At 38.7% G+C, this 17,286-nt stretch overlaps 1 protein-coding gene across 1 annotated transcript in view; it reads right to left on the reverse strand.

Moving 5' to 3' along the window:
* Positions 1-118: 118 nt before the first annotated feature.
* The window catches only part of LOC140239708 (gamma-tubulin complex component 5-like), a 29,750-nt gene continuing 12,582 nt past the window's right edge, over positions 119-17,286 (reverse strand). The window contains exons 11-22 of the mRNA XM_072319530.1: positions 16,662-16,861; positions 15,639-15,754; positions 14,546-14,829; positions 13,808-14,060; positions 12,362-12,527; positions 11,040-11,194; positions 10,066-10,156; positions 9,427-9,547; positions 3,929-4,131; positions 3,230-3,444; positions 2,686-2,786; positions 119-1,788 (exon numbers count right to left, since the gene is read on the reverse strand). Of these exons, the coding sequence (XP_072175631.1) occupies positions 1,700-1,788; positions 2,686-2,786; positions 3,230-3,444; positions 3,929-4,131; positions 9,427-9,547; positions 10,066-10,156; positions 11,040-11,194; positions 12,362-12,527; positions 13,808-14,060; positions 14,546-14,829; positions 15,639-15,754; positions 16,662-16,861 (1,994 nt within the window). The 3' untranslated portion in view covers positions 119-1,699. The remainder of the gene's footprint in view (positions 1,789-2,685; positions 2,787-3,229; positions 3,445-3,928; positions 4,132-9,426; positions 9,548-10,065; positions 10,157-11,039; positions 11,195-12,361; positions 12,528-13,807; positions 14,061-14,545; positions 14,830-15,638; positions 15,755-16,661; positions 16,862-17,286) is intronic.

The raw sequence follows: 17,286 nt of genomic DNA on the forward strand, positions 1-17,286 counted from the left end.
TCACACTAGAGCATTTAAAGTAAACTGTGCAATCCAACTTGGATCAGTGTATTGGGACCAATGGCCATTTTTCCTCCTGAGAATCCCATATCTTACCCATAGTTTTATTCTTTGTACATGTAAAACCTTTACAGTGCACTACTGTAAAAGTGGATATTTTAGCACGACTAATTTTTCTCGCTCAGCTGGTTGAGAAGAGTTTCGCATTGTTTTAATTCTGCGGAATCGAGACATTAACTACTGGAACATATGGCAAGCAAAAATATTCATGTGCTTTTATTTTCGTGCTAGCTTCTTGTTGCACGAGATGTGCAAATATTTTAACACCGCAAAAATTTCCACTTTGACAGTATAACGAACAAGGTTATAACGAAATCCTGGTTATAACGAAGTAAAAATTCAGGCCACAACAATATCTGCTCTATGTTCTTTTATTGTTTATCAGTTCGGTTGTAATGAAATTTTGATACAGCGAAAGAAAACTGCTAGTCCCAAAGACTTTGTCATGACGTAAGTCCACTGTACTACATGTACTTATAAACTGAAGGTATGGTATTTAATAAACTGTAGGATTTCCCTGGTACGTATACAGCTCTGTCATCATACATTTCAAATTGTACTTTAATAGAGGGTGTCTTTGGATTTGAAACTGATGTAGAGAAAGAATGGAGAAACTTGCAAATTGAGTACCTGTACCACATTTCAAAACCATTATCAATACAGCACACTGATACAGGCGACTCCTGTTATAACAAAGTCCTTGGTATCAGCGGTTTTCCTTTGTTATATTATAAAGTATATAAAGATAAACAGATAATGATTTTGGTACCAGAATTTTTACTTCATTGCAACAAGAGTTTCATGATAACTGTGTACATTATAATGGGAGTGCACTTTACCGAGATGTATACTCAAGCAAATCGAGAGTATCATTTACCAGAATGTTTGATGCTACATGTATTACTATGATGGAGTTTAAAACTTCAAATGTACTTTTCTACCACGACACTTACAACGTATTGTGCAGCCATGGCTTGTGTATTGGCAACTCTTGATAAATAAAAAAAAAGGTATTTAGGAAAACAATAACTTATACACACAGCATTTTTGATACATTCACTGCCTTTGCTGGTTAATGCGTGGCCAGATAAGGTATATGCAGTATATTTCGCAGTGTTTTTATTTTCATGTTTTTTGTGAGTCATTTGTTATTTGCAAATGAAGACCTCACAAAAATATTACCTCCTGTAGCCCATGTGTGGTGTGAATTAGAAGTTATATATTAAATTACCTTTTTTTTTTTTTTGCATTTTGATACTAAAAGTGAACCTTGCATATTGGTAAGTCAACATGCACAGAGCTGGAGAAAATGCGCTAATGTCAGCTTATGCGGGAATCAACAACACAACAGGAGGAAAATTTGGGACTTTCATTATGTTGGCTTACATGATTTGTTGACTTTCTCCAGTGATGACTTGCATAACGTCTACTGTACTTTTTTCTCATTCTGTCCATATTGTGACAAAATTGTCACACATGCACAAGTCCGAATTTGTGAAATACATGTATTACACTCTCGAAATATGCGGGGTATATCATGGTTCCATCGAAGAATATGACAAATGCATCATGGGTCATGTTAAGGCAACGGTTATTTACTATCTCCCTCACAATGGAGCAAAAATCCAATGTTGTGTCTTCACCTCATCTTGGCAGCTGCATGCTCAGCGTCGCTGCTGTTCTTTCCTCTTGGCTTGGGACCAGATAACGATAGTGCGAGAGCCTCCACTGGAGAACAGAAGAAAAAGGGTAAAAATGCTTTGACCGATATGGTACAAATATCAAAAGATGGAGAAATCTTTTTTAAAAAAATGCACATGCACACAAAACACCCAATGCTTATAGTCAAAACAGAAGTGTGCTGTCAATGAAAAGAGCCATAATTAATCCAGAAAAGGTAAGAAGTTGCTCTGTGTAAAAAAACACAAACAAAAACAAACGAACAAACAAAACGGGTTTCAAGGCTTGAAGACACATCTTCACCATTTCTTATCGAAGATGCAGAGTCCTAATATGTGTGACATGGTACACAGACAAGAATAATGCTCTAAGATAACTAAAGTCACACTTTAATCTGGCCAAATTATACAAACAAAGATACACAATTGTGGTCAGCAAAGAGGAAAAAAGATAGAATACATTTAAGATACTGTCCTATTGTGCTTCCTGTACAGTGAAAATGTATACTCTTATTAACTTTCAAATGAAAACTTTTCAAGCCATTTCTGCTCTATGAATATGACTCAAAAGTATCAATTCATGACCTAACTGGGAGCACAGCCACCCCCCACCCCACACCCTCCCTTCATGGGAGTAAATCTGGGCCATTGCTCTGTGCTCTATCGGATTCAGATGAGAACTTCACATAGTCTCCAATGTGACATACAGCCAAATCTGTGAGAGTCAATCTTGACGGGAATGAAGAAAACACATTTGATAAGTTTGATGATATTTCACCTGTGCTTGGGCAGAAGAATAACACACATAAGGCCATGAACATGAATTGGGGCTCTTTTATTATCGACAACATTACCGACTGATCAACATATGCCTTGTCAACGTTATCTGCCATAGACATATGTGGAATTGACTATTTTCGAGTCGAGAGGTCAAAGGAGTACTCACGATGAGGAAATGTGCCCCTCCTGATGATGTTGGCCAGGAGGGTGGACAAGAACTCATTGCAGTTACTGAATTCCTCCTCCATCTTGGCAATGCTATCCTCACTGAAATTGCAGATATCAAATACAGTGGAACTTCGTTATAAAGAGGTCGAATATAACAAAAGCTTTTCGTAATAGAGTGATTTTGCAGGTTCTACCTCTTGATATTTCTTTGTTATTGAAACCCAATACAGCGAGAATGTGATATGACAAGGTAATTATCATGGTTTTTAGGTGCTCATTAGTTAAATAATGGGGTTCCCCCATAACAAATTCACAAAATGTGACTTTGAACATGGATGATATTGAGGTTTGTTGAAAAAGTATATAGCCATGTTTGTTATAATAGGAGGGCACCGTCATTATTGTTGTTAGGTTTTTGGTGTGACAAAGTTCCCCTGTACCATTCTCTATTTTCCACTGAGTTAATGGCGTAAAACGGCCCAGGACTTGAATGCTACAAAGAAAAGAGTCATGTCCGACCAGCCAAGGTTAGCTGCACTGACCTGATGGCCTGCAGTCCGGCGTCCCACTTGGTCTGGAAACGGACCGCCATGTTGAGCACCTTGGCCACCGCCTCCCGTACGAAGGCCACCTTGTGGTGGAGCAGACACCGCTCGGAGACCTTGGCCAGGTATCCCCGGTGAGCCCCCAGGATCTGGTCTAGGTCCGTGGCCTCCTCTACGGCCGCTGTAAACTCTAGGCCAGTGCTGTACAGGATCTTGAGTGGAGAGGGAGGGACAATGGTTGAGGGAGTGTCCATCAAAAAACATCTATGGCAGACCTCAAATATGCAGCAAAAATCCTTGCAAAAGAAATCTCGACAGATGATCACCCATTTCCATTGCGATGAAAAAATGGTGAATAGATTGCCTCCTACCCAACATATATTTGATTCACGACAGTCCAGGTAAAAATGTCAGGTTAGAGCATGGTGGCTCAAAGAGATAAGAACACTCTTCACCATTTTGACTTTTTACAGCAATTCCAAGAAAATGTCTTTCTGGTTTTCTACCGTAATAAAATACACACTACTAACATTGTTGCAGATGCACAAAAACACCGTTCCAGCAATCGTGTTGAATACACAATTGTACTTACACAAAAGTACCAAACAAATATATGATGGGATGCCTGCACACAAATTTACTTCAAGATACAAAAATATGCAACATAATCAAAAGATCCTGATCGAGAATACCCACCCTCGTCATGAGGTAGTTGTGCACTGCATTGACAAAGTGCATGAGGCGAAAGCGAAGGAGGTGGAGTCTATGGACGAGGGGCAGCTTCTCTTGCAGCTCATCGTCGCCTTGGAGACCACGGTGTAGCGCAGACGTGGTCCTGCGGTCACCATAGTCCATGCCACTGTGGTCAAGGCTATTGTCCCTCATGGACATGGCCAAATCTATAAATTTGAAAAAAAACAAAAAAACAAAGCAAAACAAAACAAAATCAATACTGAGCGCAAGAACAAATGAAAACAGAAGACTTTAGGAAAAAAAGAAAGAAAGATGAAACAACACTCTGACCCTGTCCTTTGCCATGACAACTGATGTGTACCAATTAGGTGACGGTCGGCCGTCAGATGGTAAAACGGTCTAACTCGAAAATTTGACTTTTTGAGGTAAGTTCACTTTCCGGGATATGTGAGAGTGCTCTTTCCAATGGTGCTATCGAGAAAATCCCATCATGTCTTGTTTTAGAGATAATTTCCGCTATCTTGGTACTTTTTTGTATTTTTCCTTCAGATTTGATGGTAAAACGGTCTATCTTTGAGTTAGCCCATTGTCGGTAATATCGTTTGGAGGTAAAACGAGCTATCTTTTACATAAACCTTTTAACCTTCTTAAGTGAGATTTTTTGATCATCGCTGTCAGATGGTAAAATGGTCTATCTTCGAGTTAGACCAATTTACCACCTCACGGCCGCGCGCTGCTTGTATACGTGTGCGTACGTCGTCTACAGGTAAAAATCTCTCGCGGGACTAAAATGTTGGAACAGTCGTTGAGTTGGAGACGTGGTGACTGAAAAGGCGACTATTTCCTTCGAATGTAAGTAAATTAGTAAATAAATACATAGTTCTCTACTGCACTGCATAAGGGAACTTTTAAATTTGTTTTGATCTAACAGTTAGTATATATAACTTTGATTTGAGATTTGGTATAAAATATCAAGGTTCAAGCGCTAGTAGAATCTAACGTATTAGGTCGATGCCTTATGACTGCATTTCGCACCGATCCAGCGGGCATGCCTACCAACCCCCGGGCCGCCACCCGACCGTGCCGGCGGTGTGGAACACCGATTATTCCGTAAGGCACGTCTTGACACGGTGCGAAAAGAGGCCTTGCTTGAGGTTTACGTCTATATTTAGGTGTCTTGTCCGATCTAAGGTTTCTAATCTATGGCCTCATCACATGCAGTTAGACTGAATCCTCGTCTAACCTTAGGTCTATGGGATCTAACGATTACACTCTCTTTAACTCTGGACATTAGCTATCGTTAGGGGTTAGAATGTGTTAACTGTTAGGTGAATTAGGGCTCTACGCCTGTTGGTGTTAAGTGTTATGCCAACACAATTATGCAATCGAGCTAACCGTTAGGCCTTAATCACAATGAATTTACCACCTAACGTTAGCACATTAGCAGTTGTATACTGTAGACAGTACAGGCCCACCCTATTAGGCCTACTATTAACGTTAGATGTACACTGTATTTGTAGGGCTAACGTTAGAGCCAGGTCCAGGGCAAGAGACTGTGCATAGTCTATACAGAAGGTACCATATAGCGTAGTGCTCTAACGCTGGATCTACTATTACTAACGTTTAGAGTCTAATCAAATACAGTACTAACCCTAGTTAGACCTGTATAATTATCATAAAATCTAACGAGTCTTAAGTAGAAATAGCTGGCGTCTAGTCAAAATCTGGGCCACTGATTCTACGTAACGTTAGAGGTTTCTAGTAACCTTACGCTAGTATATAATGGAAGTTTTATTGTAAGACCCAGCCTACCGTTAGATAGACCTAAGTTTAGACATCTAGACCCTCAAGAGGTTCTAAAATCTATGCATAAATGATACATATTATACATCTAACGTTAGGCTAACTTTGCTCCATAAAAGTAAGAGTTCACGTTAAATCTAACATTTCTAGATCTTGATCTGAATAGAATATCCTAACATTAGCTCTGAACGTTAGCACTAATTAATACTAGTCTCTAGAGTAGAGGTCTGCCAGACTTCATCAGATGGAGGAAAATATATGACATGTTGGTCAGAAAAAAACAAACAAAACTGCACATTAAAGTGCTTAAAAAGAGAAAACTTCACAAAGGAACAGTTGCTGAATCTGAAAGGAAATAGCACAGAGCATGTATTTTTTTTCTAGTTTAAGATATAAAAGACATCGGTAAAAGGTTCCAACCCAAACACCAAGTACAAGAAGTAGTGAAAAGAATATGATCTGGTCAAGATGTATGTTTTTCCAGTTGTTTTTTTTTCTTTTTTCACATGTGCCATAATTGTCATGATGTTAGTAATACTATAATATAATTTATGTTAGCTATTCAGGACCCCAGCAATGTATTCTGGTACTTGGGATAAGGGAAAGTATTAGAGGGAAGCATTACCCACATGTTTTGGAGAGGTGATTTTTTTTTTCTTCACTGAGAGACGAATACTCAGTACAGATATCTTATCGCACTGGTCTGCAGAACACAAAAATAATATCAGACTAAAGGTAGAATTTTAAAATTTTGGCAGTCACCATTCTAATTTACTTATACAGTGACGAAAGTTCAATGCAACAGCGTACAGTCATAATTAGCTAGGATATGTAACCAGAAACTGTGAAAAAGATAGAGATATTGAAATATCGCCTAAAGAAAAAATTTTGTTTTTCTAACTGGTGTAACGTTTGTGATGGTGGACACATAGCATACGTCACATTAAACAAATAGAGTTTATCAATGCAGTTAATGTAGTCAGTGCAATTTGTATTGTTGATTTTCAAAGTCTTTGGATGTATGTCACAGACATTTGTTCATGATGAAAAAAAAATCACTGAGGACTCATTCTTTCATTTAAGAAGATTGCTTTCAGATGGAATTTTTGTTTTTGTTTTTGTTTTTAGATATCCACAAATCGAGACTGAGGTTCTTTACCTTCCAAAACGAAATAGATAAAAAGCAGTTTGATAACCAACAACATAGATGTCAAGTGCTGCTTTTCTAGTAAATGTGCGCTGATGGCAAATCATTATTAAAAAAAAAGAGAAATTGCTTCGTTTACTGTTTACTGTATTTCATTGTGTATTGATATAGTCCGTAAACGCAATTTGAGACGATGGTTGCGAGCGTGTGCACATTGTGTAATCCGTTTTGTTGGCTGACTGGGAATTTAGAGTGTTTATGATAACTGAAATGATTTTTTTAATCACAAAGATGTGATAATATAGAACACACACGCAAAAAAAAAACAATCGAATTGCAAACAAACCATTTGTTACATGTCTGCTCCAAGGTCATAGAACTTGGCCAAGGATAAATATTATAGACTCGATGATTTAACCGACTTAATGATGGGAAGGGGAAATGAGGCTGTTATTGCATTGTTCGCATTTCATTTCTACTTCCTTTTTGCTTGTTGTTTTCTTTTTTTTTGAGGGTGATATTTGCCTTATTATTTCACACAAATATCTAGGATACATATATGATATTCTTATGTCGCAGAATAATTGTGTGTTCCAAACAACGCTCATGTAAACAATCAATCATCATAAAAGAAACATTTAGTAAGTCTTCTGCGGGAGGATGGATCAAAATAAAATGCAAACACCTCGCCTTAGAACATTACAAATGTAAAAGTGCTTTCGTGCCTATCCCTTGCAGGGCTGCGTTTCAGGGCCCGAGAATGCAAGCTATATCGCATTGTATTGATAACCATGAATTCCCAAGCTTCTCGGGGGGGGGGGGGGGGGGGGGGGGGAGGGGGAGGTTGAGTATGCAGGATGGGAGATTTGGTACCGTAATTTTGCCAAGTAAAACGTGATTTGTTATCACGGTTTCCATGACAACCATTTCTAAACATAGTAAGCAATCTATATATAACTGGTATAAGCAGGTTTCATTGATAAACAGATTAGATAGATTAATACATTTCTCACACACACATACAAAAACATGTTTCAACACTTCTACGTTTTAAAATCATGAATATTTGAAATTTTCTGGGAGTGACCTAAATGATCAGTTGCCATGGTAACAACATTACTGACCAGCCCTCTTTGTATTTTTTTTTTTCTGGCAAATAAGCACATTTCAGTCATATCAAGGTGTCACAAAGGGTTTTTGCAGTCAGCTATCCAACCTGTCCATTGACTTCGCCGATTATGTAAGATAAGTATACCTACACGCACTATACCATGTACAATATATATGGGAATACGCTATACATTCGATTTTCCATTCAAAATGCGCGTCCAGTAAAAAATACATCGTCCCATTTAGGATAACATAAAACGAGTTATCTTTCGCCTTATCTTATAATTTCTTTGCTGCATAAGATATCAGAACATATGTTATATTTCGAACAAATAAAAACGTTTGAATAGACTGATTTCGGTAGTTAAAAAAAAAACAACTTTGAAATATTGGTAGATTCTGCAAAGTAAAATTTTAAGTAAATCACGGTTTTATGTTTCATTGCGCCATATATGTGCGTGTAATATTCTACTTTCACATGTATATTAGTTAGGTTCTACACTTGAAATGGAAGATAACACATTTCTAGTTTAAAAGGTACTTATAAACTATTAATTTTTTCGATAAAAAAGTAAAAATCTTGATTTTTTGATATTCTTTCAAATTTTTGGCTAAAAAAGGCATTTTTCGGCAAAAACGCGCTTGACATCCGGCCGTACGCTAAACTTTAGTATTTTTGCAACACTTTCATCTGGGAAGAAAGACCACTTTAAAACCACAAGATAAAACGGTAAAATGGTCTAACTAAAAGATAGACCATTTTACCATAGTATGGCAATAGTGTTTGTGGTCTATCTAGAAGATAGACCATTTTACCATCTTATGATGTGTAGCGGAGTGTATACATGTGCTGTGGTTAAACAGTCTATCTGCACAAAAATCTCATTTATTTTATAATTAAAACCCCAAATAAGCACAAAATTCTTCAGTTATCAGTGTTTGATATGCTTCTTCTTCTCCCATTGCTAAAAATGCATTATACCCATCTCGTAAAAAAGCTCAAACCTCTAAACTTTAAAGTCATTTTTCTCAGAACAGCAATTTTCGAGATAGACCGTTTTACCATCTGACGGCCGCGGTGTGGTGTAATGACATAAAATATGAAAGTAAAGGTGGCACACATTAACAATATACATGTACATCGTACCACCGGCATATCTTGCATATGATATTTTATAACAAAAATGTTTACAGCTCAACATGATGTACTCCCGAGTCACTTAATTGACAACATTATTGCTTTGTGTGTGGACTTCAAACACAAGACTTAACACGTGTAATGCTTGACATTAGGCTGCCTCTAAGGTAGTGAAATAGAATGGGGGAAAATGGCTACCATGAAACAATGTACACTCAGGGGTACTACAGGAGAATGCACAGTCATGCAATAGCCTTGAATGGAAACTAAACTTCAACCCGAGTTGCTGCAGACCTAACCCACCTTGGAACCGGACCTGCTGGAGACAGTACTGGGCCCTCTTGACTTGGAGCAGGAACCGGAAGACTTGGTTGTAGACCTCAAAGGAGTGACGGTTGATGATGATGTCAATTGGCCAGGGTACCTAGACATGGACGATAGGAGGAAAATGCTTGAATATTTTGGATCATTAGTGCACCTTCATGAGGCAAGGAAGTAGCTGCATATATATGCGACTAGTAGTTTTTACAAGCCAGGCATGGGGCCTGATCCAAGCAAATCTGTGCATACTATATTTGCAGCAAGTTCTGATTCTTAACATTATTGGCTTGCCTAGAGTCAAGTTTTGCTTGAATTGCGTTTGATGGCAAAGTTTCTAGCTCTGAAGCTCAGGACTAGGATCAGGATCTGCATCAAAACCTGACCTTGATCTGGATTCCAATCCAGACATGGTCCCCAATCGCATACGCTGCCAGGCACAAAAGCTAACATAGCTCACATGGCACACTGCCAAAGAGTCTTCAGTACCAACACAATCTTTGTTTGTTTGTCTGTCTGTCTGTTAGTTCTATCTCTTCTTACTTATATCAGGTTTATCACAAGGATGCACCCCAAGTCAAATGATAAGGCTATTGCTGTAGGATGGTAAGAGGTGCACTTTACCTTGTAATGAAGAGTCAGGCTTTCCAGAGCTCTAATTGGTTCTCCTTCCCCCTTGCCAGCCATTCTGTGTGGTTCCACGCTGATCATTATCCTGTGTAAAATAATAAGAAGAAAGGACGCACAACTGATTGTTACATAGCAGTAGCAAGATATGTCGAGTACTGTAAAACGAGGAATGTTTGCGTGCATTTTAATTTCGCGAATTTCACGAGCGCCAACATTCGTGAAATTAAATTGTATGCAAAAGTTCTTGTCAACACAATATGCATTGGATGCCAGTTGCAATTCGCGAAAATTTCATGCCGATAGAAAGGCCGTTGGCTCCAATTCGCGAAATTTTCATACTGCGAATATATCGTGTTTTACAGTATGTATGATGCAACTTATAGAAACTCTGTAAGGTATTTATGTTTTTAGTGATAATGATGCAGATGATGATAATGATGATGATGTGGTGGTGGTGATGGTGGCGATGATGGTCATGATGATAATAGCGGTGATGATGATGATAATGGTGGTGATGGAGGTGATGGCGATTTTGATAATGATAATTATGGTGATGACGATGATGAGTAAATATTTTTCATTCCCGAGGGCAACATGTTTACTCCAATTTTTGATAGGATATGACTGTCCGTCAATCTCATTGTATGTGTCAGGCAACATGTGCCACATCAGCAGTGTACTGTAAAACAAGAAATTTTCGCGTGCATTTTAATTTCGCGAATTTCGCGAATTATTTCGCGAATTTCGCGAACGCCAAAATTCGCGAAATTAAAATGCACGCGAAAGTTTTTGTGTACACTACATGCATTGAACGCCAGTGGCAATTTGCGAAAATTTCATGCCGCGAAAAAGGCTGTCAGCTCCAATTCGTGAAAATTTCATGCCGCGAATACATCATGTTTTACAGTACTTGAGGGAATCCCACGACCACCATCGGAAGATAAAAAAGTGAGGCAACTTTCACTTACCTCGCTGCCTCATCTGGGTATCTGGCGCTAAGCGTCTCTTGGAGATGATAGTTGAGATTGAGGGCATCCATCCAGGATTCCTCCCTCCGCAGCTTGTTGAAGAGCACAGAGTAGAAGTCGTACATCACGTCACCAGCTTCAAGCAGGAAGTAACGCTGGTTACGTGTCCAAAGAATGATAACGAGAACTTCTCTTATGTATAAGCTTGCTTTTCAAATGGTTACACGACCTCAAAGTTTAAAGGTAGGGAATCCCATTTGCATGCCTTAAATGAAGAGTTGTATAAACACAGTGGTATGTTGAAGAGAGTATCATTTTAGAAACTCCCATAAAGTATTGAAAGTGGAAGGTAACATTTAGTACATTTTTATTGACCGTTAGATTTTGAATTGAATTTTTTTCGGGGCTCATCGTAAATTCCAGTACATTTCTAGGCTACCTTTGCAGACCCATGCACTGCATGTGTGTCCATCAAGTATATTTCGTGAATAAAATTCATCAAAACTTACAAACATTTCTATATACATTCTTGCCACACACTCTATATGTTATTACATCAGCTCTTATACTTTTAGATTTGTGTTTATAGATTAAAAATACAGAAGACTGAAACAAAAAGGCTTAAGTGTGGCTGACACGCAGAACTACTGAGTAGTTGAGTTTTGTGCATTATTCAAATTGTAGATAACTGTTGACTTCCAAATTTCTAAGCAGTGGCCTAAACAAGTCCACTGAGGTTCATATTTAATGTTTTGTTGCATTTTAGGAGTTCTGTAAAAGGTATCCCCTACCTTTACGTTGTACATGTATTTGCTCTGTTTTAATAGGTCACAATAAGAGTGAAAGGACTTCTATTCCATGTGTACCTGGGTTTCATGCCAAGGAAGGGGGCAACAATTACAGTGGTGCTATCACAAAATGTGTCAATGTCTTGTGATAATGTAAATTACAATTGAACTGCATCCTCTACAAATGGTTCTAGCAAATGTATAAATGAATGAATTAAAGATACAATGAATGGATGTGTAGATCAATAAATAAATGGATTGATATATAAAAGAACAAATTTAAAGATGTGTACTATTTATTTAGCAAAGAGACAATTCATCTAATAAAGAAAAAAATCTAAAATAAACAAGTTAAAAAATAAATATATATACACACGTGCATGCATGTACATAATGTACATAAAAATATCCATAATACAATGTTGTATGATAAAAGAATATCGATTTACAGATCAATCAATCTATCAGTCAATTACTACATTGAAAAAAAAAAATGTTTAAACATGCATGATACGTAATTTCAAGGTCACATACCCTAAGACAAAGCAGGTGATCTTGAAGCCTGAAGTCCTGTTTGAGGACGGAGGCCAGCTGGGTGCAGACTGCCTGGCAGCGGTTGATGATTGTAGGGTACAGGTGGCGATACAAGATCAGCTCCAAGGGCTGGGACTGGATGGGCAGGTTGGAGTCATCCTTGGACCTGAAAGCAGAAGGCAAAGCAAGGAACATGGGATTGGACTGGAGAAACAAGAGGGCTTCATTGATCTACAGTGACTCAAAATTTGTAGACTTATTGCTTTTGTGCCATACTCGTGTGTCGCTTTGAAGTTTTTAGCATGTGCTCTCATAACCTAACTCTATGAAATTATTCATTTTTTGTTTTATTTTTTATTAATTTATGTGTCATCTTTATGCAGCAAATTGCTGCTATCATCTTCCAAGACAACAGCCAGAAAGATGTTTTTTGCACTGTCCACCATCCGGAGTACCACATCAATAGTATTGTGATCAGGGCTACAAACAAAAACAACAACCAAACCTAGAAAAAAAAATGAATCAAACATTTTAAAAAATGTACAGCAAAGAATGTTCAGGTGCGAGTTTCTTCACTTTGTCTCCCTCTACAAATTAAATTTCTTAATTTGATAATTTGTAGAGGGAGACAAAGTGAAGAAAGTCGTACCTGAACCTTCACCCCTCTGAATAATATCTTTCTTTCAGCTAAGAATGTTGTTTCAAATTTCAGAAATTGGAACATACCAAGGGTATTTTCCATTCCAATAGCACAATCTTACTGCTGATGCAGAAAAAAACATAAATAATACCCAAAGAACATACTAACTGGTGGATGTGTATGAAGCTATTAGCTATTAAAAGCGATGCTGCTCTTAATGGTAACTGACATGGAAAAAGTAGAAAACAAGCCAAACTTTGCTTACATTTGACTGACAAAATAAATTGTAAACAGACGCAAAACTAGAAGCACTGTGAGAGCTTTCTACCTAACCATGTCCTCAGATCTAATTCAGGCAGATAAGAATTGAGCCTTTCAAAACTTGTAGATCTGATGAACAATGTCGGCATAGGGCAGTACCCCCCCCCCCCCCCCCCATATGCCTGAATCCTTAGTCATACTGTATTATATGCCATATATATTTAGCAAGTCTTTTTTTTTTCTTTTTTTTTTTGCGAATCAGGACTTCCCAATGATTTTGCAAGTGGGTAAATTCATGATCATTGGAGTACAGTACTAAATGGAAAAATGTATGCAAGCATGACTACCTCATGTCGGGATCAGAGTCAATATTTTTTTGTGTGTTTTTAAATTGGAAAAGAGCACCTGACTCGGGAAATTTGTGAAAATAAAAAATTCATGAAATAGTCCGCGCAGACAGTAAATCATTCTACGCTGGGATATTCTGCCACCAAGATTAGACAAGTAGTAACTGTAAATCTTTTGAGGGCTTTTCAATTGCTTACCCCTTGTACCCCCTGCCTTCCACTGGTGAGGAGCCTTGAAGCTCCCCCACGCCAACCTCGCTGATCCCCCTGGCGATCAGCGGGTCGTTGTAACCGCGGAGAGACAGCTGCCGCTGCACGACTTCCACCACGCTGGTTTCCGAGGACAGAGAGGGCGGTGTCTCCTTCGTGCCCCTTGCAGTCGTCCGAGGTTCCGGGAGTGACTGTTTGCCTGGTTCCGCAGGTAGACGAGGGATGTCAAACTTGAAGAAATCTAGTCATGAAAACATGTTGAAGTATAATTATGAGACTGATAAGACAAGCACCGACAAAAAAAAAAAAAACAACAGTCACTTGTTCTGTGTACTTGTACATGGTAAAACTGATGTAGAGTGATATCAGAGCACATTGTTGAAAAAAAAAAATAAGCATCTCTTCATGAAGAAAAATAGTAAATGTTTTGACCACATTCAATCAAAAAGTAATTCCTACAGCATAGTGAGCTGAATTCCTTCGAAAACTACCTCTTCCCAAGAAGAATACTGTGGGATTGTAAAATCAGTTAATATTCATATCTCCAGAACATATCATACCCTTCAAGACAAAGAACAAAACAAAACAAAATGAGACGAAGAAGCATCCCTATACCACCAATAATCAGAGAAATTCAGTTTATCACTTTATCTCTTATTTAAGAGATGTTTCAACATTGTAAAATATGAACGGGATTGTTAGAATTGATTTCCTTAGACACAGTACCTCCAGTTTCTGCCGGCCCGGCTCTGTGCAGTTTGCCTGTAGACTCCAAGATCTCCATCGACTTCCCGGCAAGCAAGACGTGGGGCAGGACCGGCTGCAGAAACTCCGGCACCGCGTTGGGCGGCTCCCTCCGAGACGATCGGGAGGACCCCCGGGCCGAGCGCGACCTGTGATTGGCCGGCTGTGAGTAGACCGTTCCATCCGTCTCCTCTGTCGGCGGGAGGGACTGCAGGCTGAAAGCTTTCTTCCAGTAGTTCTCAGACCTGATACGGATCTCTTTATTTCTGAGGGTGAGTCGAAGCAAATGCAAATACGAAAGAAACATACGAAATAAAAATGTAATATCTTGCAGTAGATCTGTTGGCTGATGGGTCTTTTCCTCCTTCCTTGAATGCCTTTAAGCCCTGGCTGGGTGCCTAGGGATAAAAAATATTAAACTCTCCAGCAGGCAATTGTATTATAGGAATAACACACAAAATACTGGCACAATGCCATGTAATGAGGTACTACTGGTCATCTTATAATAAACTCATTTCAGCTTAAAATTTTCCTAACCCTTCCATCCATAAGATTGCAGAGGAATATTGCAGCGAGGTAAGTGCAGTAAGGTATTGGTAACATTGCTGAGTGCAATTCAAAAATGAAAAAAGTAATAATGGCAATGTAACCCATTAATTAGGTTGAATTATAATTATCCTGAAAATATAACAGATTTTTTTTAGGTAAGTTTATTTCATAAAGACTAACTGACATTGCATGTGTAATGGATGAGACATTGTTTGCATGCATTCAGTGTCAAGTGTTGCAAATTGTTTTTGTGTTTTCTTGTTTCCATTTTGGCAAAGAGGCAACGAGGTAGGGGGGTATTTTTACTACTAAAGCATGTTCTCTGCTCGAGCGAGGCGCTGCGCAGCTGGAAAGTGATGACGGAAACAAAAGGCTTTTATATTGGGATACTGGGTGATTTTCAACATACTCGTATCACTGGAAATGAGCTGCTTGCAAGAGGTCTGCACTCTAGAGTCTAGGAGTGCTTTTCTAGTTCAGCATGTTATTGAATGTGAGGATGTGGTAGAATCACTGCTGTGGATACCTGTGTATTGCAAACTCCCTGGCTGGGTCTGAGAGAACCCCGTGGGTGAGCCACTTGCTGATGAAGCTGATGTAGGGTCTGGTGGTCGCTGACCACAGGTCCCAGAGAAGGTCCAGCTGATGAGTGACCAGCCACAAAAACAGATCAATAAACTCCTACATCAAAACATATGGAACTTTTATGACAGTACTACAACATGACTGCTGTTCCAAGGTAGTGCTGCACTGTAAAGTACAGAAGGAATGTTATTCTACTTCAGGAACATCTGCTCACATACACATAAGTCAATAAGTTAGCAATAAATCCTGTGGACATAAGTAAGTCACTTTTATTAGCTGCAGTCTCAACAACAAGCACTGCATACCACTCTCACTTGTGGCTGTGATAATTAATGCTCAACTAGACAACACTGAATAAACACTGAGTGTAATGAAAGTGAGTCCTACAGCTGCAACCGAAGGTGTCACAGGTACCAGCATGCTGTAATGCCGTATTTATCTTTTCTGTAAATAAACTAGCCAATATTTGAGGCCGTATTCAACATTTGGGTGCAGTTAAAGGGATAGTATCGTTATTGGTTGAGACGAGGACTCAGATTTCAACTTTTTGCAAGATATTCAGAAATACTCGGCAACCACTTAATGAAATGCTTAAGAGCATACAATTCTAAAAGGAACTCAAAATTATTTAATGAAACTTGGTTTTAAAATGACTGAGGTATCCACAAACAAAGTAAAGCAAAGCGATCCTAATGAAAGGTACGTCCCACCTTTTTATCAGGATTGCTTCGTCATAGAAATCTCTGTCATTTCAAAACCAATTTTGATCAAACAATGAATTCCTCTTAGAAATCATATATGCTCTTTCAAATTTCATAATCGGTTTCACATAATCTGAAAATAAATCATCATCAAAAAATGTTGGAAACCCGAAGCCCTATCTCAGCCAAAACATTACCATCCCTTTTATAATACATTGACAATTATGGGGCATAAAAAAGGAGCTTTTTGACCAGGATCCCACCTGTTTCTCGGCCCTGAAGTCCAGGCAGTAGTACTCCTTGATGGCAGCCTGCAAGACCTGGAGGAGGAGGAAGACGCGATGGGAGGGAATCGCCACGGCAACCTCCTCCACCCCTCGCCGACAGACGTCGTAGGCCAGGTGGAGGCGCGGCCGCCACGAGCCCAGCCAAGCCATGAACACGGTGAGGGTGTACGTCTCCTCTGAGGGGAACATAAAATGGTGGCATGGATGAAAGTGAATTCACACAAATCAAAAAATTCCTTGACATCCTTAATAATTGTATTTCTCACTCATCTCATCCTCACACACACACACACAAAACCTACTATGACACCCTTTTACATAACATTTTTAATTTGGAAACACAATTATGTATTTGAATATTTATAATATAGACAAGTTACTTTCACTGTCAATTCTTATTCTGTAATTTGTTTTTCCAAAATGTGCTGCCCCTGAAACTGTACTGTAAAAGCTGTTATTTTCACTAAGGTTTAATTTCTAAAAATTCAGCAAATTGCAATTGGGCCGTAAATTTGACAAAACGCCAAAATGAAGTGAACAGACAGGCATTAACAGTGCACTAAAAACTGCCTTGGTATTAAATCACGAAAACATCTTGCGA

The sequence above is a fragment of the Diadema setosum genome, chromosome 16, assembly GCF_964275005.1.
Source record: "Diadema setosum chromosome 16, eeDiaSeto1, whole genome shotgun sequence".
Classification (NCBI taxonomy): domain Eukaryota; kingdom Metazoa; phylum Echinodermata; class Echinoidea; order Diadematoida; family Diadematidae; genus Diadema; species Diadema setosum.